This window comes from Pyrus communis, chromosome 5, assembly GCF_963583255.1.
Source record: "Pyrus communis chromosome 5, drPyrComm1.1, whole genome shotgun sequence".
Lineage (NCBI taxonomy): Eukaryota > Viridiplantae > Streptophyta > Magnoliopsida > Rosales > Rosaceae > Pyrus > Pyrus communis.
This window is the reverse complement of record NC_084807.1, coordinates 22915871-22940457: the sequence shown is the minus strand read 5'-3', so window position 1 is coordinate 22940457 and position 24587 is coordinate 22915871. Positions and strand designations below refer to the sequence as shown.

Sequence of the window (24587 nt, the reverse complement as noted above, 5' to 3'; positions counted from 1 at the left end):
ATGATTTTTAATATTACTCATTTAGATCTCTTATTAATAGAACCATGGACATATGCATTAGGTTTGTAGCAAGAGTTCTTATACAAGCCCTATTTACTATCTTAGCCCTTAAAATCTCAAAGTCAGCCCTGTATGTATGTAGCATTTTTCAAAATTTAGAAAGCAATATCTAAAATGATAATCTACAAAATACAACTATTGTTAAAGTAAAAGTAAAGGCGGTGCTATACACATTCTTTTTTACATCTCATATACCCTTTTCAATTTCTGACCATCGGATCGAATAATTGAAAAATATTAAAGGACAAAAATTAATAAGGAGTGTATAACAAGTAAAAATGAGTATATGTGTATCACCACCTAAAAGTAATTCATCGAGTACAAATCTAAGGACAAAACCATAAACATTAAAATAAAACACTTTCAACAGAAATATAGAATAAGCTTTTTCGTACAAAATAAAAACTCAGTGTTTTTTTAATAGTATTCTTTTTCATTAAGTGAGAAGTTTTATGTTTGATTCCATTCAAATGTGAATTTAAATCACATTGTTACAAGCGTATCGTGAGGCTAAGCACACTCCTACTTTGTAGATAATATCAGTTGTTAAAAAATAAAATAAAAAGATATTGAAAAAAAAAATTCAATTAAAATCGAAGGATAAAGGGAGAGTTCGTTGAACTTCTTAATTCATGAAATGGCGGTTACTCATTGGCCCCCCACCGTGTGTATCATGTGACTCGTCACACCTGAACCCAACATAACTGAAAGAAGTGAAGAGGTGAGAGCTGGAAACATGGAAAGCGCATCCTACTTCCAGGTGACGTGGCATGCAGTGATTTCTGCAATCTCCAAAAATCTTCCAAACCACCGTGAATTCCGGGTACCTCTCCAACACAAACAGCATCAACACGTTGTACATGTATATATGTCTTCGTCTTCGATGCAGTCTAGCAAATTTAAACCTTAAAAACAAAAATATTTCACGCCTTTGAGGCTCCTTCCTTCTTCTTCACTGACAGAGAAAAGCTCCAGTCTTTTTCTATATTTTTGAGGTATTTACATCGCTTTTGACCACCCGTTTATTTGTTTTTTCGATTTTTTGGCTCGTTGGGGTGAAGAAAATTGTTGGGTTTGTGTGAGATTTGGATTTCAGATCTGGGAATAATAGTTGTGGGGTTTTAGTTTTGGTTGTGCAGAATGCTTTCGATGACTACCTAATTTGATTGCTTTTGAAGCATCCTCTCTCTCTCTCTCTCTCTCTCTCTCTCTCTCTCTCTCTAGTTGGTAGAGTTTGGTGCTAAATTGAAATAAATTGTTTTTTGGTAATCAATTCCAAATATTTAATTTTTTAAAAAATTTAAATTCTATTGCATTCGGTATATAAATGCCATCCCTCTTTTACTCAGACCACACTTGAACTTGTATACAAGCTGAGGGAATTTGGGATTTGCTCTGAAAATTCAGGTGATCTGAGCTTGATTTGTTGTTAAGCTTGTGAATTTTTCTGCTGAATTATGGTTTTTGGATGTTAAATTTTGCCTCTTTGTTTTGTGTCAAGTTTCGATTTTGTTTTGTGTCAAGTTTCGATTTTGTTTTCGAATCTGAGTATGTTGGTGTGTTGTGAATTTGATCGAAATGTGGAAGTTTCGATTGTTTGTGGTGCAGAAGTTTTAACAGATGGCTGCAAATGGGGATCACCAAAGCACTCCAAAGCCACCTCCAAGCCCCTCTCCTTTGAGAAATGCCAAGTTTTTCCAGGTAACATCTCTACCCAATTCGTTTTTCGTTATTTTCAACTAGTTTAATTAGCTCGGTCTGTTAGTGATCTGCCGTGCTACAAGAGTGCTGTTTCGCTTCGTGTTTCTGTGGCATTTTGTGTATATTCAAGTGTTTATTGATCCGATGGCAGGCCAATATGAGAATTTTGGTAACTGGAGGAGCCGGATTCATCGGCTCTCACCTAGTGGACAAATTGATGGAAAACGAAAAGAATGAGGTGGGATTCTATTGTCCGATATAAAAAGAATTAGAATTTACATTGGCAACAATCCTGAGTGTTTATGTTTCTCCAACATATGTGATGTGATTAATTACGGTGTTTTCTTTTCAGGTGATTGTTGCGGATAATTACTTCACTGGCTCAAAGGACAACCTGAAGAAATGGATCGGTCATCCAAGATTTGAACTCATTCGTCATGGTATGTCTTTTAACCTGTCTATTCAGTACGAAGAAAAACAAAATAAAGCTTCTTGTGTGTGCGTGTGTGTATCTGCATGATAGTGTGTAAGAATCAGTGCCCAAATGTCTCATTTTGTAAAGAACGGAACAAACGCTAAGGACAATCCTTCACGCAGATGTCACAGAGCCTCTGCTAATTGAGGTTGACCAAATATACCATCTTGCCTGCCCTGCTTCCCCGATCTTCTACAAGTACAATCCTGTAAAGGTGTGTCTATCAGTATTTTGTGTAAATTTGAGGAATGTGAAGAATTGAACTTTAAGTGTTAACGGCAACTGAGATAATAGTGGAACATTACCTTCTTGTGTAACAGACAATAAAGACAAATGTGATTGGTACATTGAACATGCTGGGACTTGCCAAGCGAGTCGGAGCAAGGTTTGATTATGTAGTTCTGTCTTCTTAGATTTAGCCATCTTTCTATGTCTTTCTTGTTTCTCATGGTATGAACTTGATTCAGGATTTTGCTTACATCTACTTCGGAGGTGTATGGAGATCCTCTCATTCACCCCCAGACCGAGAGCTATTGGGGAAATGTGAATCCAATTGGTACGGATTTCATTCTCGAAATTCTATTTTCTCTTTTTTTCTGGGCGTTGTCTATTAAAATCCATCTCTTTAATTGTAGTCCAAACATTTCAATTGCACCAACTTGTGGCACTTATATTTGGTTTTGTGTTTGAAAACATAAAACAGGAGTTAGGAGTTGCTATGACGAGGGAAAGCGAGTTGCTGAAACTTTGATGTTTGATTATCACAGGCAGCATGGCATAGGTCCCCTCTCCTTTCCTAATTTTCTTCTTTTGATGCTTTCTTTTTGTTTGAATTCTCTGTCGAGACTTGTATTGCTTCAAATTTTTTTACTTTGCTATTTTGCTGAATTATGTTCCTTTGCAGAGATAAGGATTGCTAGGATCTTCAACACTTATGGACCTCGAATGAATATCGATGATGGTCGTGTTGTCAGCAATTTCATAGCGCAAGCTATCCGGTAAGTTCTACTGAGCATTTACTTTGGTTCTCTACACTTACTAGAGGCACACAACCGGTGGAGTTTCACTTTGCTTGCACTGCCCATGTAATGCTGAGATATTTGTTGCCTATTTCTGTAGTAACGATCCCTTGACTGTTCAAGCGCCTGGGACTCAAACACGGAGTTTCTGCTATGTGTCGGACATGGTAAGCACAATCTTATTATTTTGCTTAATGTTCATGCAGACAATTAAACTGTGTTCATCAGGAGTTTATACAAATTAATCCTACATTTTAATTCTGAAGGTCGATGGCCTTATTCGACTTATGCAAGGGGACAACACCGGACCTATCAACATTGGCAATCCAGGTTACAATACGAAGTCTGAGTGCTTAATAGGGAGGTAATTTAGCTTTTTAGTATTATTTCATCGACAATATTAACTTATTTCTGTTTTCAGGTGAATTTACAATGCTTGAACTTGCAGAGAATGTCAAGGAGGTAAGTTTTGTATTCCTTCTCAAGCCCCCAAACGTCCGATATTTCTCCATGAAGTTTATACGGGTAACTAATTACTTGATCTTGTGGCTTGCAGCTTATCAATCCTAAGGTAGAGATCATAATGGTTGAAAACACACCTGATGATCCCCGCCAAAGGAAGCCTGACATCTCGAAAGCAAAGGAGCTGCTGGGATGGGAACCAAAGGTTAAGTTGCGCGAAGGTCTTCCCCTCATGGAGGATGATTTCCGCGCAAGGCTTGGCGTCCTCAAAAGTTAGTCGACGATGTAGCATAGAATGCAAGGGTGGTGGCGCATTTTTGTAAACTTGCTTGCCTCCACCGTGTGATACATCTCTATTCCATATGTTTCTCAAGTAGACGAATAAGTGGTTTTACTATTGTTTGTGACTTTTACTTGAACTATTTGGATGGTATTTGAGAGTTTTATATCAACAAGATATACTTTGGCTTAATATTTCTTTGTGATTGGTCCCCCTCTTGTTCCTGCCCCTCCCTCCTACAAAAATAAGGTGGAACTCTGCACGTTGATGAGGATAAAATTTTGGATAGGGCTGACGTAATGACATGGCACAATCGTTCCCAAACATTATGTGAGGTGTCCACACTACGTCAGCCCTATCCATGAAAGTTATTCTCGTCAACGTGAGCCACAAGTTTCCCCTTTTACTATACAAATTTATTTTTTCAACTTCAAGAAGACCTAAAAGTTTTTGCACATCTGAATGATAAAACGATCTATGAAACTATATATTTGAATAATGATCTGATCTTACACAAAAAGTTTGTAATTGTAATCCTTGGCAAAAAAAAAGTTGTAAAGCAATACGTGATCCCTATACGATTTGAAGGCGAAAAAATGAAAGCATTTCAGGTATGAATCTTTAAGCTTCAACCGCCCGTTTGGCTTGGGGTAGCTTCTCCTTTTTCACCACTTTTTTAGGTGCTTCCTTCCCGTTTTCTTCTTCTGTTGGGTTTTCAATCCTTGCAAAGACCGGTTTAGGCTGCTCCATGACCTGACCACTCTTTAGCCCGCCCCACTTGGTGTCGCTCTGCAGTACAAAACGACGTGTTAGTTCATAAAACAAGTGCTTGGAAATCAGACCTACATCCATGTACACAAGTGTTTGAGAAAGACCCAGGTAGCAGCATCAAACTGATCCTTTGAGTAGCCAAGCTGTCCATATATTCTCCAGCTTAAGCTAGGCACGACGGGTGATAATGCAATTGCTATAATCCTCATTGCTTCTAGTATTATCACAAGGTCCTGCGCCAAAAACTCGAGCTTTCAATAAAAGGCAATTATGTATTGGCCATCAACTACAAAGTTAAACTTTGAATTGGCACACAGATTGACTTAGTCACTCGAGTCCAGCTGATATGTATCATTAGACACCAGTGTACGAGATTCAAGAATTGACCTCCTTTATGGGTTAAACGAGTGGTTGGTTGAACCAAACCAATGTAAATGGTCCATGTTGAAGGAAATATGCACACAAACTCATACAAACAGACAACCCCAAACATTTATCTATGTTACGAGAACCTTTGCGGCAGCTTCGGAAGCAGCACCCCCTTGCTTAAAGAGTGACCATGGTGCACGCTCATCCATGTATAAATTTCCAGTATGGCTGATCTCTAGCACAGCCTCACAAGCTGATGACAGCGAGAGGTCTCCATAGTGAACCCGAGCTTTTTCAACCTATTAAAGTATGGAAAAAGTTGGACACCTAGATTAAAGGGTTTCAAGCGGTTACATAAAGGATAGTGATTGTATTGGAAATTTCATGAAAATTTTACCAATTTCTCCACTGTGTCCTTGAACGTAGTTCCTTCAACTGCAATACTTGAATCAACAGGCAAAGTTGATTGGCAGTTTTTCTTAATAAGTCCCAGAGTACGGTTAAGCAGGTTTCCTGCAAAGGATAGAAACTTGATTTCTCAAACTATAAAATAGCTAAGACACTACAAATGACTAACCAAAGAGAATTTAATGACACACTGAATAGAGATACCAATTGAATTTGCAAGGTGAGCATTGACAATATTGATGAAACGTTCTTCTGAATAGTCCCCATCATTTCCAAATTCCACCTCTCTTAGGAAGAAGTACCTGACCGCATCAGACCCAAATTTCTGAACCAAATCATTTGGTTCAATCGTATTCCCAAGCGACTTCCCCATCTTCATACCATCCTATAATGTTAAAAATAAAAAGCATTGCTGCATGAAATAAAATTACATATATGAGATGAAAATTCAAAATGTAATCACATTCATTGGTCATCGTTTTAATTTGTACGCAATACACTGCAACTATGCTTTTAAATGCAGAATTCATGAGTGCAACAGAGTGCATGTAGCTAAGGTTAACAAGCTATAATCAAGAGACCGAACAAAATCCATGATCAACAATTTGGATTACTACAAGTTTTGATATTCTGGCATACGAAGCACACCAACATTACAAAAAAAGTTCAATTACTCTCAGTTTGTTAACTGAATCTTCTAACTGCAATATATTTCAAGCAAGACCACTATATTGTTCCTGTGGAATCTCTCATATTGGACACAGAAGACCGATGTGTCACACAGACATACATGACACCAGTTGTGTGCTTCAAAATGGATTTAACGGTTAAGAATTTGATCATATGCTACAGAAACTTGGTGTGCTACACTTTAAATCTCCAGTTGACGTGATCATTACACAAAGATTACAGGGCAATGAATTCGATGAGGATTCCAATACCAATATAAGTTCATCTAATTGTAGAAGAAACCTTAAATATATTAGGCTCAAATACCTTTGTCAAGAATCCATGGCCAAACACCATCTTCGGAAGACCTAGTCCCGCAGACATTAGCATAGCTGGCCAGTAAACTGCATGGAAACGTAAAATATCCTGCAGAAGAATACAAAATATCAACTATAATATTGAATACTACTATTTGAAAGTCAGAAATAAGTATGAACCACTTCTGCTAGTGCTTTTGACAACAGTCAATGAAAGGACATGAAGCTAGTCAAACAACTGAGAAGCAATGGAATGTAAAATGAGCATATACATTTTGAATAACATCTTCGGTTATCTCCTCCTCTGCTCAGGAAAACTTAATTTGGTTTATAAGTGAACAGATAATATCACCTCATGCAAACATTTGGAAGTTTGAGACTCATAGTTTAATTAAATGATGTAAAACTTATTAGGATAGCTGATTAATAGGAGTATACTGGTGAAGAAACAAGTTGATTTACAAAGTATGGTAATCAACATACCTTGCCAATCAAGTGTAGTGAGGCAGGCCACCCTGATGAAATGGCTCTTTCCAAATCGGGTTGCTCCGTATCCTCTGATAATGCTGATATATAACTGTTTAAATTTTTTTGAAACGTATATGTCCAATAAAAAATGCCTAGTGAGCATTCACAAAAAACAACAGAGAAAAAAGTAGTAAAGATTTTAAAGAAACAACTAGTAAAACAGGTTTTGTACTAATCTTCTATTTACTAAGAAACAAACAATTCTCTGAGAACTTGGTTATTAATCTATATCAGCCATATGTTGAACGAGTATTAATCTATGTCAGCCATATGTTGAACGAGTACTCACAGCCTAACAAATACCATGACTATAAGCCATACAAGGGACAGAGGACAGGAGGAAGAAAGAACTTTACCCCAATAAAGCATCAAACCAAACGTATATTGTTTGCTTGCTGTCATTAGGAACAGGGATGCCCCAATCCACTAATGCTCGAGAAATGGAAAAGTCTCTTAGGCCATTTTTAACCCAACCTTGAACCTTGAGGAAAAGGATCAAACATGTTTTAGTTACTTATAGAATTAAAGAAAGAGTACCATTATCAGCACTTCAATTTTAGTTTTTCACACTCCCCAATTACTATTAGTCCAAAATAACTGTAACGCACTCACAGGATGGAGTGAGAAATAAATAAAGAAACAACGATTGGCAACGCAGGCAGAAGATATCTGAAATGGCTTGCCTGGTGGGTATTAGAATTACATTTGCATTTTCATATGTAAAGTAAATAACTTAAAATTACGTAAATCAATGTACTTTGTTTCTTACCTCATTAAGACGGAATGAAGGCTGTACAAAATTAGGTTTTGTTGCCAAAGTTTCTTCCAACGATTTTTGATACTTGGACAATGCAAAGAAGTAATTGTCTTCTTTTCGTGCAACACATGGCTTTAGGTGCGTAGGACAACAGTTGTTCTCAAGTAGTTCTTTCTCATCCTGTGCAATATTCATAACTAACGATATCAGATCAATGATTAAGTACAACCGAAGCTACTCCTGAAAATACAGCTCAGGAATCAGTAGATATGCAAACAAAATATTCAAACAGTATATAGCAAACGGAAAGGAACAGCAATCAAATTTTCACTCATTGAGCAATTTGGTCCACTTCTTCAAATTAGCACAAGGATGAATGAACCCAGTTATATCATAAATACAATTAACACAACGAACACAACTCAACCGAAGAAATTTACAATACAGATAAGCTTGGTTGAGTCAATCTGAGTTGAGCGTTATCTCAAACAAAAACGCATAACGAAAACCGGATACAGAAAAAAGGCACCTTATACTCTTCACAGTTGACACAATAAAGTCCCTCGTAGTCAGCCCTGTAAATGTCTCCATTGGCAAGAACTCTGGAGTAAAATTCCTTGACAATTGCCTCATGCTTGGGGTCAGTAGTCCGAATGAACCTGTCATACGATATATCTAACTGCAATCACCACAAAAACCCAGAATCAAAAGGTGAACAAGCACAGCAATTTGCACACCAACTAAAAAAAACAAAAAAATTTCTAACTGCAATCATATAAAAAAAAAGAACGGTAATTTGAACACCAATTCAACAAAGCAGTAAATTTCCAATGGTGGGTAAGTAAAATTACCTGTTTCCAGAGCGAAATGTAAGATTGTGAAATGAGATCGCAGTGTTGAGCTGGAGTGGACGCATTAGAAGCGGCGGCGGCCGCAATCTTCTCACCGTGCTCGTCAGTTCCGGTGACGAAGATGACTTTCTTACCCAACAGCCGCTGAAATCGAGCAATGGCGTCGGCGGCAATGGTGGTGTAAGCGCTGCCCAAATGGGGAGGGGCGTTCACGTAATAGAGCGGAGTGGTGAGGACAAAAGGATCGCTACCTCCGGCGGCGGAGGATTCATCGTGGAGGGGAGCAGCGGAGGCGCGGGTGCAGAACGACGTAGTTTTGGGTCGTCTTCGTTGGAAGCGGAGGTCAGTTCTGAGATGGGCGGCGGCTTTGTAGTTGAGGGGATTTGTGTGGTTTAAGAAGAAGTTTATTCTCGCCGCCGCCGCCATTTTTATGTGAAAAAAAAGGTTCGGAGAGTTTGGTTGGTCAGGTTCGGTGGGCCCGGTTCATCGCCGGAGTTTTTGGGTTTGGAGTTGCAGTTGAGGTAGATAAGATTGGAGAAGCAAAAATTCTCAGCGATAATCAGACGTGGTTTCATCACTATTTTCCGAGAAAAAAAAAATTAATCAAATAGATTAATAATTATAAAATTTTAATCAACCAAGAGGACGCCGTCTGTGGGAATCGAACCCACGACCACGTGGTTAAAAGCCACGCGCTCTACCAGCTGAGCTAAGACGGCTATTACGCTTAAATGCGGTAATAGATTTTGTAATCATGAAATAATTTTTTTTGTTTCCTTCTTTCCCTCTTATCCAAATAGGTTTTCTTTTCGAAGTTTTAACGAAAAGCCTACGGTACTGTTTATTTTAATGAAAATACACATTTTTACACTAAAAAGTCAAACCTGGCACTATTCACTTTACCCTTTATTTTGTCCTTATCATTAAAACTCAAAGTTTTCAAGCAATTTTCATTTGTTTTTCTTTTCTTTTTTCTTTTTGAGAATATATTTTCTAATATTTAATCTACGGTGAAAATATTCAAGGTTTTGATAACAAGCACTCTATCTTGGTCAACTGGCGTAATCAAATCCAAAGGAGTTTGTTCAGGCAAGAATTTCTTTTGGCTAATTAAACTAACTTGACTGATTAGCTAATTGTAAAATTGCACCGTCGAAGAATTGATGGTTAAAGCTTAAACATGAGAACTGAACCAAAATGCTTAAAGTTGGGAATGATTATATTTAATCTGAATATAATTTATTTTAAATCAATTGTTACCAGTTGAACCATAGGGATTTCTTTAAATTTAAATTTCATCAGCATCCATACTAGGTTATATTTTTACCCAAATGTGATCACCAAAATCATACCACGTTAACCGAAAGATATCCGACACACGATTGAGGTTTTAATTTAGGCGTAACTACTGAATTTCATTGTCGAAAAGCATCATGCATTTAACAAACTAAAGCAGATCACTGTTCTAATAACTTAAGTGTACATCATCATGAACAGTTGCTAGGTCGAAAAGAACGGAAAGGGATCCTCTCTGGATCTCTTTCCACCTAATCCACCAAGTCCTGGATCCAGGTTATTGAAATTTGATCCAACGGCCACAAACATGGGCCTCTTTAAAAGTTATAATAACTGTAGCCGTTGGATCAAATTTCAACGGCTCAGATCCTAAACTTAATGAATTAGGTGGAAAGGGATCCGGATTCCTCCCCAAAAAAAACCAAGCTAAAACAATTATTAAACGCCCTTCGTCGTCTGCCCAACAGAAGTTGATCTACATTGGGTACCAATCATCAGCTCGTTCACTTAAAAGCACAACAAATTTGGGCACAATGTCAATAACGTGCAGGCAATCAATCACAATTAAATACTAGTATATGGGCACACATAAAGTGTGTGAGAATTTTTTTTTTATTTTATTTTTTTTGAAATAGAAGGAGAGAGGAAGAAAGTGATAGAGAATGTGGGAGTGAGAAGTTTTTTTATTTTTTTATTTTTAATTAGAGATATGTTAGGATTACATATAGGTGAGGCTTTGAAAAAAAAAACAGTAAAATTTGGTTGTGTGAAATTACATTTCTACCTCATATTTCTTATTCATGTTATATTTTAATTAGAGGGTTAAATTGATAATTTCATAGGATTTTGGTTGACAATGAGTGTTTTATTAATTAGTAGAGATAGGGTTGGTTCGGTATGGGATACCGAACTGAGAAAGGCATATCAAGTCCCAAACCGACTATTTTTGGGATGGAAATCTGACGATCAATCCCAAACCAATATTTGGGTATTCTCGAAGTTCAGGATTCCTGAAATATTTTTGGTATTTTGGGATTTCCCGAAACCGAACCTGAAATCATCCGAACCTACATTAAAACCCCAATTTAAAATCAAAGACAGTGAGTGAATCGGTGAAGATGGAAGGTCGAGAGATAGACAGAGTGAAGAGATAGTTAGACCTTCATCTTCCTCCTGACCCTAACCCCAATTTGAAACCCTAACCTTAATTTGAAACCCCGCACACATAGAGAATCAATGGAGAGAATCGAAGGTGGGGATGAAGCAGTGAGGTGGTGGTGGCCGGAATGGAGAGAGTTGGTCGGAGTCAAATTGTGAGAGGATGGGTGGGTGGGTCGCCTTTGAGCTTCAAATTCGAGAGGAAAGATAGAAAGAGTGAGACTTTGGCGAAGGCAGAGATGGGAGAGACTTTGTCTAAAGAGTCTGAGACAACTGCACACTTTACTTATTTTAATATTATATAATAGGGCATTATAGATATGTTTGCTTGATAGAAATATAGACGCACACAACACATCATGTGCTTTTCTGCACAATTTGCTTATTTTAATAATATATAATAGATATTAAAGTTCGGTTCGGGACATAGATTTTCTACACACATCATCTGCTCAAGTGCTTTTCTGCACACTTTTCTACACCATTATAGATATTTATTAAAGTTCAGTTTGGGACATGGATACCGAATAGTGTTAAGACGTGAGACCGAATCCCATACCAAATAATTTGGGATCGGTTTGATTTTGGTACTAAAATTTTTGGGATTTTCGATTCGGGCTTTTTTCGGTTTGGTTTCGGATTTTCGGTAATTTTTTTTTTTCCACCCCTAATTAAGTATCGACGGAATGCAAAAACTATAGCACATATGCAATCTTGCTTCGATGGATTCAGCTGGTAGAAAATAATCATGAACACAAAGATCTCAGCCCCATTCATACAAACGATGAGTAACAGGTAATACATAATCTGCAGCAAATGGCGTAGGAGCCTTTAGCCGATTTATTCATTTCGGACCAAACTACATATAGCATGCAACCTTAAGCTACTCACTTCACTGCAGTTGATTGACCAGAAATATACTGTTTGAGGGCCGTAACAAATGAGATAGTAACTTTTTAACAAAATACCTGTGATTCTTGAAAGACATCGAAGATCACTGCGAGTTCAATTCAAACTAAGGATTAGTTTAGTATTGCTGTGCTTTGAAAAAAAACTGCTTCTGATGTACTGTGAGAATAAGCAACTGTGAAATAAAGCAATAGAGTGTTTGGTAAACTTTTTAGTAAAAGTACTTTTGAAAAAAATAAATAAACAGTATTATAGTGTTTGATAAACTTTTATGTAAAACACATGTGAAAAAAAGCTGGTTTTTTAAAGCTGGGTTTTGCAGCTTTGTGTTTTTGGCTTTTTTTCACCCAAAACTGTGAAAAAAACTGAAGCTGAATGTTTACCAAACATAAAAAAGCTTCCGCTTTTTTTTAAAGCTATTTTTTTCAGAATTATCTCAGTACCAAACTAGGGCTAAACTTGATTTCTTGCTTTTGTTATCATGAAATCTATAGATCTATCTACGAGAACTCAGACAAATATTAACAACTACGAATTGATTGACCAACTAAAAGGGCAAATCAAATATAGAACTCAAGCACTCCTGATTATCTAACTCTACCAAATTCACTAATCGCACGCTCACATAAGAAACATACTGATCCAATATACTCTTTAAGTTTTGTTCAATTCATATGATAGCAGTCCCGACTGCATTTATCCACTGTGCTAACGCGAACATGGATGACTCCTTGAAACGATTAAGAAACTTGATTCAATTTCCATATATTGCCCAAGACCACGAAATATCAATGCTGACGAAACGTTGTCGTTCAGAAATTCAACCTCAATTATTAAGGCGTCGTTGGCCACTTAGTACTACGGTTTAGTAGTATTCCTTTTCACTTGTAAGTGGGAAGTCTTAGGTTCGAATCTCGCCAAAGACGAATTTGAACCACATTATTGCTAGCCCATAGTGAGGCTTAAGTTCACCCCTCCCAATGTAGATAATATCATTTGTTAAAAAAAAATGCGTTGTTTAATAACCATTTCATTTTCAGTTTTTGTATTCGCTTTTTTGCAAATTAAAAACTGAAATCTTGATTTGTAACTACTTTCAGTTTTCAAAGAAATAAAAACTGATAACACTCTATTGAGTTTTCAATAAAATTTGACAAATCATTATTTTTGGTTTTCAGTTTTCATGTGAAAAAGTTACCAAACAAGATTTCAATTTTAAGTTTTTTTTTTTTTTAAAAGTGAAAATTAAAAACCAAAACCACAAATTAAAAACTAAATGATTATTAAATAATCACACTTCTTCTTTGTTAAATAAAAAAACCACATTTAAATTCTATAATCAGCCAATCAAAATCCACATTACAAGCAACTGAGAAAATCAGTGAAAAAACAAATTACAAATTAACTAGCAGAGGTTGTCAGATTTTGGATCAATGACTGGTTGAGACATTAATTATAATTAACTCAAATTAGGTTTGAAATTTTTCAAGAGAATGGGGATTTGAGATGCGTACTTCTTATGCCTCTGCACGAACGGATAATTTTTTGCGTCCTCCTCTGCAAAATTTGTACCGCCTCCAAATCAATCCAAACAAAATCTACCTAACTGAGACGTATATTCATATGCAAATACATATGTGTGTGCATCTTTTGATTATCTCTAACCAAATAGCAGGGATTGGATTCTTGGTTATCCTCGCGGCTGTTTTGGTGCCAAGCGAGGGTAAGAGTGTTAGTAAGAAATTGACTTGTATATCCTCCTAGGCTTGGAATTTTTGGTTTTTTTTTATTTTTTTTTTATTTTAATAAAACGATATATTTTACATTAAAAATAGAAAGGAGTTCGGCTAAGCCACATAGTAGATAGCCTAATTTGGTATCAAATTCACCATTTACGAGATTCAAACTAAGACCTCTCACTTTACAAGTGAAGAGGAATACCACCAAACCGTAATATAGAATGACAGAATTTTGATTAATATTTCTAACTTCTCTCGATTTGTTTATTAATCCATAATTTAGTGAGAAATTATAGTTAACTGTAAATTAATAATTTATTTATTAATTATGGAGAAATCTATACACATGGAGGCTTTACAAACTAAAGAATTCAACTCCTGATTTTAAAGGAATTAGACTCTTGGTCCGGAGTAGTATTCTTATTAGGCAATTTACTAGTCAAATTGGTTTTCATTTCAACGATGGAAAATTAGTAAATAGATTATTTAAGTTAGTATATCACATATTTCGATGCCAAATTATTTGATGGACAACTTTAACGAATTTAGACTATAGTTTCACATCAACTCAATTATGATCATGACTCAGTAAACATGGTATAAGATTTTTTTTTATACATTACTAGGAATTTGGATCCTCACCAGATCCTCTTTGTGAGGATTTCGAAGATTCGTAAATCATATTCGTTCATCGTACATCTTGCGGTCAGAAATTATTTTAAATATTTTTATTTAAAATTAAATACAAACAATACATGACAAAAACTGACCGCATAATGTACGATGAACGGACATGATTTACGGATCATTAGGATCTTCACCAAAAGGATCCGAAGAGGATTCTGTTGGACCATATAGGGAGTGTGTCATCGCAGTAGGAAGCCGTTTGGTGTCACAAAGGTTGAGAGGGCAACTTGTTGAAGCAATGAGAAGGCTTGGTGGTGGTCTTAAGTCATCTCCAACCGACCCGCCCAAAGGGTTATAGGACTAAAAGTAGCTTGAAATGACACGAAAACCATCTCCAACCGAGGGCTAGGCCAAAGGCTCATGGGCCCCACCGGGCCAAAACCACCAAATTAGGCCAACCGGTTGGCCCAAATGAGCTAGCCAGCCCCGGGCTGACCTAAATTTTGAACTCGAACGGCTACCTAATGTCAATGGCTATCTGGCATCATGTTGACGCTAGGTTACCGTTAGATTTCAAATTTTTTTTTTTTTTTTTTTTTGCGGACAAATTTTTTTTTGAAAATAATAAAAAATTATAATTTTTTTCCTATAAATAACTAAGTCATTCCTACATCATTTCTCATATAATTTTTACAATTTCATACTATCTTACTTCATTTTATTTCAATTATTCACATTCTATTCTCCTGCTTCTTGCAATAATTTTTCCTTCAATTTTTGCAATAATTTTCAAATGGCCACATTGCAATGAAAGGTAGGGCTTGGACTCGAAAAAAAAATGAAACTCTTTGCAGGGTTTATAGATGGGTCTCGGAAGATAGTGTGAGGGGGAGTTCTTAAACAAGTGAAGGTGTTTGGACTCATACGTCCAAAAAGTACTATGAGTTCTACGAATAGCATCAACCATTGTGAACTATAAGAGTTGTTATTCAAGATGGAAAAAACATCTTCAGCCTAGTTTGAACAAATAGCATCAACCAGTGTGAACTTTAACTTTAACTTTAGCATCAACCAGTGTGAACTTTAACTTTAACTAATTTGGACTCCAAAGTCTACTCCTGCTGTTACCTTTAACTTTCTAAGTCTTTGCGTCAAGTTACAATATTTTTCATCGACACCCACATTTGCTGCAAGTTTTAGTTTTGTTTCTGTTCATGCATATCACTTCTGCTTCAAAACTTGATCCTTGTTTTGCGGCCGCAATGGAGTTCCCAGGTATCCTCCTCACTACTTGGTTTATTTTCGTGCAACTCTTTCTTTTTACCTCTGCCTCTTCTTCGCTTCTAGTAGGAAATGAGGTGGATAGGCTGTCCTTGCTTGCCTTTAAAGCTGAAATCACAAACGATCCACTCGGAATCCTGAGCTCCTGGAGTTCATCCCTACATTTCTATTACTGGCATGGTATTACCTGCGGCCGCAGACACAAGAGAGTCATGGTGCTTGACCATCAATCAAGCCGGCTGGTAGGGTCGCTATCCCCCCACATTGGAAACTTAAGCTTTTTGAGAGAGTTATACCTCCCAAACAATAGCTTCAGTGGCACCATCCCTCCAGAAATTGGTCGTTTGTTCCGGTTGCAACAACTACACCTTCAAAACAACTCCTTCAGTGGTCATATTCCATTCAACGTATCACGTTGCTCTAACCTCCGTTACCTTGCCTTATATGGCAACGCTCTTAGTGGCGAACTTTCAACTGAAATTGGGTCATTGGCGAAGCTTGAGGTACTTCTTTTAGGCAGGAATAGTTTTAGTGGGAAAATCCCATCTTCGTTTGGGAATCTTTCTTCTCTTCAGGTGCTATCTGCGGCACAAAATAATCTGCAGGGAGGTATTCCAAATAGCCTTGGCCAGTTGAAAAGTTTAAAATTTATTTCATTGGGGTCAAATTATTTGACAGGTACCATCCCTCCATCCATATACAACCTCTCTTCTATTACAATCATTTCGGTGGTTCAAAACCAACTTGATGGAACTCTTCCTCCTGGCTTGGGCCACACTATATTCCCCAACCTCGAAGATTTTCGCTTCCATTTCAACCAATTCACTGGACCAATACCAACTACAATCTCCAATGCATCCAACCTTGCAATATTTGGAATCTCAGAAAATAAGTTTACCGGAAGAATACCTAGCCTGGCAAGGATGTCCAATCTGTTCCGGTTAGAAATAGATGCTAACAATCTTGGAAATAATGAGATAGGTGACTTGGACTTTCTCTCTTCTCTGGTTAATTGCACCAATTTAGAGCATTTGGACATCAGTTCCAATCATTTTGGAGGAGTGCTACCTGAATCTGTCAGCAATCTCTCAATAAAGCTCGAGGCAATGGAAATGGGGTGGAATCAGATACGCGGAAGCATTCCTTCTGAGATTGGAAATTTCGTCAACTTGGGGAGCTTACACTTTGAGGAAAACCTATTGAGAGGCCCTATACCAAGCTCAATTTCTAAACTAGATAAACTAGTTTATTTGTATTTGGATCACAATGAGCTGTCAGGTACTATCCCACCTTCAATAGGCAATCTATCTTCACTAGAAGTATTAGATCTCATGTCCAATTTCTTACAAGGACGCACACCGCAAGGTCTTGGTAATTGCTGGCGTTTGATAGGCTTGCATCTTTCTCAAAATAATCTTAGCGGTCCCATTCCACTACAAGTTTTGTCAGCCTTGACACATGTTGTGGATCTGGACCTATCCAGAAACCAACTTACCGGATCCATTCCCTTGGAAGTAGGCAACATGGATTCACTTGACACCTTGGATCTTTCCGCAAACGTGTTATCTGGTGAAGTCCCAGGAATTTTAGGGAGATGCATGGGTTTGAGAAGTCTGTATCTTAGTGGAAACTTGTTTCAGGGAACAATTCCTCAATCCTTGAGTACTCTAAGAGGGATTGAAAATTTGGACCTCTCTCGTAACAACTTGTCTGGCGGAATTCCCAACTATTTGGGGAGTTTCCGTTTCTTGCAGAACTTGAACCTATCACATAATGATCTTGAAGGTGCAGTACCAACGGAAGGAATTTTCACAAATAGAACTGCATTTTATATCAAGGGAAACATACGGCTTTGTGGAGGTATACCTGAGTTACAATTGCCCATATGCAACTCCAGCAACTCCAACAATAAGCAAGATATATTTCTATGGCAAAAAGTACTTATCTCAATTGCTTGTGGGATCGGTATTGGAGTTATCTTACTATTGTGCTTCATCCTTCTTTATCCAGCCAGAAAAGCATTGCGCTTTGTGCTTCTTTATCTATCAAGCAAAGCGAGATCGAAGTTAACTTTAGGATCATCATGGGATGTTTCACTCTTGAAAGTTTCATACGGAGATCTCCTCAAAGCAACTAATGGGTTCTCTTCTCGGAATTTGATTGGTGCTGGTAGCTTTGGGTCTGTGTACAGGGGAATTCTCAATCAGGAAGAAAGAATTGTTGCAGTGAAAGTACTCAGTGCTCATCGTTCAAGAGAGAGTTTTATGGTTGAATGTGAAACCTTGAAATATATTAGGCACCGAAATCTTGTCAAACTACAGACCGTGTGCGTAAGTATCGATTTTCAAGGGAATGATTTCATAGCTTTGGTTTATGAATTCATGACGAATGGAAATCTAGAAGAGTGGCTACATTTTTCAGCTCATAGACTACCTGGGGCACCGATTGTGCAGGGGCGTTTGAACCTTACTCAGAGGGTAAACATTGCCATCGACATAGCTAATGCTCTGAATTATTTGCACAACCACTCTCACATGCCAATTGTTCATTGCGATTTGAAGCCCAGCAACGTTCTCTTGGAAGGCGACATGACTGCCCGTGTTGCTGATTTTGGTTTAGCAAGGTACCTCCCGGATGCTTCGTGTTCACTTCCTTCACAAAGAAGCACTGCCAATGTCATAAATAGCTCGATAGGCTATATCGCCCCAGGTAAGATGCATTGTTGCTTCAACCTCTTTCTGACATGTACAAGAACATTAATTTTTCATTTATTTCAGTTTTTAACAGTATGATCCATATGTTTATGTGCGGAAAAAAAATCTATAGAGTATGGCATGGGAAACGAGGTTTCAACATATGGAGACGTGTATAGCTACGGAATCCTACTGTTAGAGATGCTTACTGGAAAAAGGCTTACAGATGAGATGTTCAAAGATGATCTGAACCTGCACAACTTTGTTCGGATAGCTTTGCCTGAACTTGTAGAAGAAATATGTGATCCGGTACTTCTTCAAATAAAAGAAAGCAGCACTCATAGTATTGCATCCAACGGTAGGAATCAGGTTCAAGATGATCAAAGGCAAAGAGTTAGGAAGTGCTTGGTTATCATGGCCAGGATAGGAGTTGCTTGTTCTGCAGATTTGCCGAGAGAGCGGATGGATATTGGACATGTTGTAGAAGGATTATGCCTAGCAAGGGATGTACTAACTGGAACCTCGATTCGTAGAAATCATATGATCACGGCCTAAGCAGCACGTAAAACAACTGTGTTTGTTCAAGCACTGAGTTACATTCTCAGAATTCGCAGAAACGAAGACTGTTGTATTGTAAAATAAAACTAGAATAAAAGAGAATAATTTTCAGCTGAAATTGGACTTCTTACCTGCAGTATCTTTGTTCCCTTCAGATTCATTCTTTTAAACATGCATCAGCAGTTTGTCCTTTTCTTTTCTTACCACCAGTTGGAGAGTAGCTTTCAAATCCTAGTTAACAGCAACAGAACATGTCATCTATTTCCTCTTTGTGTCAACTGTCAACGGTAAGAACAGTTTCAAAGAAAGCAGCATTGAGATTTGAAGTTTGAATACAAATAAATAAATAAAAACATAATTTAGTTCTTATTCTTGGAAGTTTAATGCATCATTTATTTTTTCCCATTGGTCATGGTGTTGAAGGGTTAACTAGTTATCATGGTGTTAAGAAGTCCAGTAATCGTCCAGCAACCAGAGCGCCTTGGCCGTGATGGTTAAGAAAGTCTGTTCATCGTCCTACAACTCGTAGTCTGCATAATTTTATCGTCAGAATTCCTGCTTCTGCTTACTGAATAATGGATCTTCATGGTCCGAGCTTATGCTCCGTTCGGCCTATATACCTTTTTGTGACGACCCTTCTCTTTGTTATGAAACTTTTTCAATATACCACTTCTGGAAATCCATTCAGAAACGAAACTGATCGATTGGCTTTACTCAAATTTAGAGGATCCATATCCGCTAATCGATGCGGATTCTTGAACTCATGTAATGACTCCTTTCACTTGTGTAACTGGTATGGAGTTCTTGCAGAAGGAGGCATCAAAGAGTAGGATCCTTGAACCTGCAAGGCCCTGTTTTGCAAGGAACCATACCACCTCACATTGGAAACCTCTCATTTCTTAGGTTCATCAACCTTCGAAACAACAGCTTATCGGGCAAGGTGCCACAGCAAATTGGTCATCTGTTCCGACTGCAGCACCGCAATCTCAGTGATAACATTTTGGAGGGGAAATTCCAGTCAACTTGACATACTGCTCTGAATTGAGCATCATAAGTTTGAGATCAAACCGTCTCATGGGCAATATACCATAGGAGCTTGGCTCGTTGGCAAAGCTTTTGACGCTTAATCTTGGCACAAACAATCTGACAGGAGGCATCCCTTCTTCCTTGGGGAATCTTTCATCAGTTACACAACTTTCCTTGGCATATAACATTATGGTGGGAAACGTTCCAGAGGAAATAGGCAATGCACTTGAGGGCATTATCCACCTGACATTGGCCTCAACATGCCTAATCTCCAACAAATTGGCATTGGTGGAAACAAATTCTCTAGGACAATCCCAGCTCGATTTTCGCATGCTTCTCAGCTTCAAATACTTTGGGTTATCAAGACTCATTTCAGCCACCGCGGACTCCCCTCTAAATCAAAGTAGCACAGTTGGAATAACGGGAACCACCGGCTATTAGAAGGACTCATTTCAGCCACCGCGGACTCCCCTCTAAATCAAAGTAGCACACTTCACAATTTCTCAAATTTCTACCTAGACAGATAAGTTATTGAAGAGGTAGAAAAACAGGGTAAAAGAAAACTAAAAACTAAACACGAAATCGCTATTAGAAGGACCCTTAATTTACAAAAAGTAAAAGTTAGCGTATTACAGACGTAATGTTCCAATTTTGTAACTAGTCCACAGCGAACTTACAGACTTGATTGTTTCATGAGATACAGAGTACGTAATTGGTGATGAACCATCAAGACAAGGGGACATAAACAGCTTCAATCTCCAGAAGCAGATTGTGGATCCTGCTCTCCTCGCCGCTGTTGAAGAGAAAGTGCCTGCAGCAAAAGGAAAGGAAGCAAACCACATCAATGGAGAAACTGAGGCGGCAGAATCACCAAAGCAAACTACGTGAACACAAGTGAAATTAATCAATTTGTGAGGAAGTGCATACCTTTCGCTCCTGGGGATCGGTCTCGCATGCTCGGAAGAATCACCAAAGCATAGCTAGAAAATGCAGGATGTCACCAGGGATCTGCATTCATACACAAAATGCGTTTCCCGGTGTAGAAATTCGTTGTGCAAGACCGAAAATCAGAAGCTAAATGATAGTTGCTGCTATGTAGCTTTACTGTTGAGAAAATGTGATGTGTTAATCATAAGCTTAAGACAATTAAGCTGATGAACGTTGATAATCAGATAAATATCTGTGTTCAGATGACAACAATACTAATACGAGCATATATTTGTTACAGACAAGAATCTCATCTACGAGTTCAATGTAAAATGTCATAATATAATTAGTTGAAATATTTTTTTTTAAATTTTCAATCAATTGTATCATAATACTTAGTCAAGATCATTGTTTTTAGGCATCACATCACATGCATGGGAACATAATCAGGATCATGACTGAGATTACAACTACCCTCTCATGTAAACTTAATTATCATTAATTAAATTCTAATCTTACACCTAATTACCTAACAGTCCAATACCGTCAAATGCCCCGAATTCCTTGATTTGGTGGATTAGGAGGAAGAGATCCAGAGAGGATCCCTTTCCCATTTTGAAATATGAAAATATTTATGTGGAACTTATCAATTAAATTAATGTCTATGGGGTTCATTTCAAAATATAAATTAGGTCATCTCCAACCGACCCGGACGAAGGATTATAGGGCTAAAAATAGCTTAAAATGACACGAAAACCTTTTTAATATAGATAATATCGTTTGTTCAAAAAAAAAAAACGTCGTTTAATAACCATTTCATTTTAAGTTTTTGTTTTCACTTTTTTGCAAACTAAAAACTGAAATTGTGCTTGTAACTACTTTCAGTTTTCAAAGAAATAAAAACTGAAAACTACTCTATTGAGTTTTCAATAAAATTTGATAAGTCTTTATTTTTTGGTTTTCAATTTTCATCTGAAAAAGTTACCAAACAAGATTTCAGTTTTAAGTTTTTTTTTTTCTTTTAAAAAGTGAAAACTAAAAACCAAAAAGGAAATTTGGAAGTATAACCATTTTGAGAACCATCTAATGAAATATAGTCTATCTTTTCTAATTCTTATAAAATTAGCCAAAATTGAAGTTAAAAAGACTTAATTACCCATTTGTCGAAACTCTCTCTCCTTCTCCTACCTATGGAGCTCCAGTGTTTGTTTCTTTTAACTCTTCATCTCTATTCCAATTGTTGAAACACTACCACTACACTTCTCTATACTCAGAGGCAATTGAACCAAGTGATTACTACATCAAACGCATAATTGCTGGTTTTTGCGTTGATCTTAAATTTGTTGTTAGGTTTATTGGGTAGCAGTGGAACATTAGAGTACATCACTCTCAAACACCCACTCTTTGGAACCGACCTTCTATGTTGGGTTTCTCGAATGTCTCTCTTATTTTGTTTTTAATGTTTTTTTTTTTTGAAGTTTTAATAAAAAGCTCACAATACTGTTTATTTTAATGAAAAACCACATTTTTACACTAAAAAGTCAATCATGATATTATTCACTTTACCCTTTATTTTGTCTTTATCGTTAAAACTTAAAGTTTTCAAGCCCCTTTCATTAGTTTTTTTTATATTTTTTTTCAAAACAAATCTGATTACATCTAAAGCTTAATTGGTGTTTTTCTAAGAAAAAAAAATAAACGGGTTATAATTCTATACAGGACCAAATTTCCCAAACTAAAAACTAAATGGTTATCAAATAGTTCCTAAATAAAAAACTAAATGGTTATCAAACAGTCCTAAATAATCACACTTCTTCTTTGTTAAATAAAAAAACCACATTTAAATTCTATAATCAGCCAATCAAAATCCACATTACAAGCAACTGAGAAAATCAGTGAAAAAGCAAATTACAAATTAACTAGCAGGGATTGTCAGATTTTGGATCAATGACTGGTTGAGACATTAATTATAATTAACTCAAATTAGGTTTGAAATTTTTCAAGAGAATGGGGATTTGAGATGCGTACTTCTTATGCCTCTGCACGAACGGAGAATCTTTTGCGTCCTCCTCTGCAAAATTTGTACAGCCTCCAAATCAACCCAAACAAAATCTACCTAACTGAAACGTATATTCATATGCAAATACATATGTGTGTGTGTGTGTATCTACAGATGCGTAAATATTCAGAGATATAGATAGAGAAAGGGAGGGATGGAGTACCGGTAAGATCGAGAGAGAACTTGGTGATGAGCGTGCCGGTGATAGCGAAACCGACCAGGAACGGCCAGTTCTGATTCCATTCACGCTTGAACAAGGGCGGAGCCATGATTTTTTTCTTGGATGGGCTAGCTGAAAATAATACTATAAAATCATATGTTTATTTTTTTGCTTATATAAAATTATCAATATAAAAAAACAACAATATAATATAAACTATTCTCAAAATCATAATCTTAACCGATAAATTCAAGGACTATATGAATAATTAACCTACTAATTAAATCAAGAATAAGTAAATAAAGAGATTAAGAATGTACCAAAGGTGACATTCATTGGAAAATTGCAATGGAAAGTTAAGAATTTTGGAGATAGGGATTTAATTGTGGATTTAAAGAACTTATGTTTCTTTTCTTGAGTAAGAAGCATAAAGGCTAAATTACATAGGGTAGATGATCTTTTTTCTTTAAAGAATAGGATAAAAGGGGATTGGATATAGAATTAATTTATAATTTTTAGCATAAAACATATTATTTACTACTTCTCCTCTACTAAATATACATTAAAAAACAATCTATATTGAAATTGAGTAGGCTATAAGCATGACTTTACGAAAGAATAGATTTATTCACAAACTCATTTTTACTTCCAACATAGCCTTATTAATATTTTGCCAGTGATCATTTTCAATTCATTTGATCCGAATAACCGACAATCAAGAGAAATATGTAAGAAGTAAAAATGAATGCATGAATATCATTATCCTTACAGAAAATCTCTCTGGACTACAGACCACCTTAGCCTTGTGGATGGCTACGCCATTGCGCTCGAAGAACACCGGCCATGGATCGAACTTTCGCATCTTTTGGTTATCCAACCTCGCGGCTGTTTTGGTGCGAAGAGGGTAAGGGTGTTATTCATTAATATGACTTGTATATCCTCCTAGGCATGGGATTTTTTTTTTTAATTTTAATACAATGATATGAATGAGTTCGGTTAAGCCACATAATAGATAATTTAATTAGAGTAATGTTAGGGAGCTAAATTTATAGACTAAATTTTGTAAACTAAATGATATGAAAGTTGATGATTTAATTATTACTTAAATGTTAATAAGCCTGCTTATTTTCTATTGGTGACACATCATTTAGTTTGTAAATTTAGTGGTTTGGTACTTAGGTGCTTTTATAAAAAGTGAGTATAAAAAAACTGAGCTCAAAAAAATGTTTGGTAAACACTTAAAAACAACTTATTTTCACAGTTTTGGGTGAAAAAAGCTGAAAACGTGAAACAGCAAAAATGAGCTTATTTTCACAGCACAGCAAAAACAGTTTTTTTTTTTAAAGCACATAAATATCAAACCAGCCCTAAGAACAACAGTAACCAAACCAATCTCCCTAGCATTACACCACAAATTAATAGTATTGCAGTTATTACATTTCGTGTATTATAGAAGAGTACACTTAACTGTGGTTTTTCTCCTTCAA

The 24587-nt window shown here is 36.7% G+C and overlaps 3 protein-coding genes and 1 non-coding gene across 10 annotated transcripts; 2 read left to right on the top strand and 2 right to left on the bottom strand.

The window, feature by feature from the left end:
* Positions 1–789: 789 nt before the first annotated feature.
* LOC137735750 (UDP-glucuronic acid decarboxylase 5) lies at positions 790–4194 on the top strand. 7 transcript variants are annotated; one of them, XM_068475193.1, is made up of 14 exons: positions 893–1055; positions 1410–1467; positions 1669–1761; positions 1913–1999; positions 2114–2201; positions 2359–2450; positions 2557–2621; positions 2704–2792; positions 2940–3017; positions 3141–3234; positions 3356–3422; positions 3522–3585; positions 3677–3717; positions 3812–4194. In XM_068475193.1, exons 3-14 carry the CDS (start codon positions 1681–1683, stop codon positions 3992–3994), a joined length of 1029 nt encoding a protein of 342 aa, XP_068331294.1. In that variant the 5' UTR covers positions 893–1055; positions 1410–1467; positions 1669–1680; the 3' UTR covers positions 3995–4194. The 7 variants fall into 7 exon arrangements, with proteins under 7 accessions (XP_068331296.1, XP_068331294.1, XP_068331297.1 ...); XM_068475195.1 differs by lacking the exons at positions 893–1055; positions 1410–1467 and adding an exon at positions 790–883; XM_068475196.1 differs by lacking the exon at positions 1410–1467 and having other exon boundaries at positions 1672–1761.
* A 268-nt stretch (positions 4195–4462) lies between these two features.
* Positions 4463–9230, bottom strand: LOC137735749 (methionine--tRNA ligase, chloroplastic/mitochondrial-like). The gene is made up of 11 exons (XM_068475190.1): positions 8668–9230; positions 8346–8495; positions 7829–7996; positions 7416–7540; positions 7015–7108; positions 6542–6640; positions 5750–5930; positions 5535–5650; positions 5281–5436; positions 4873–5001; positions 4463–4786 (listed from the first exon to the last, which is right to left on the bottom strand). The coding sequence occupies exons 1-11, from the start codon at positions 9091–9093 to the stop codon at positions 4619–4621; spliced, it is 1812 nt and encodes a 603-aa protein (XP_068331291.1). The 5' UTR covers positions 9094–9230; the 3' UTR covers positions 4463–4618.
* Positions 9231–9313: 83 nt separating this feature from the next.
* TRNAK-UUU (transfer RNA lysine (anticodon UUU)) lies at positions 9314–9386 on the bottom strand. The gene has a single exon. It is a non-coding gene; the product is annotated as a tRNA-Lys (tRNA).
* A 6224-nt stretch (positions 9387–15610) lies between these two features.
* On the top strand, positions 15611–18950 carry LOC137733177 (probable LRR receptor-like serine/threonine-protein kinase At3g47570). Its single transcript, XM_068472336.1, has 2 exons — positions 15611–18386; positions 18504–18950. The coding sequence occupies exons 1-2, from the start codon at positions 15611–15613 to the stop codon at positions 18923–18925; spliced, it is 3198 nt and encodes a 1065-aa protein (XP_068328437.1). The 3' UTR covers positions 18926–18950.
* Positions 18951–24587: the final 5637 nt, after the last annotated feature.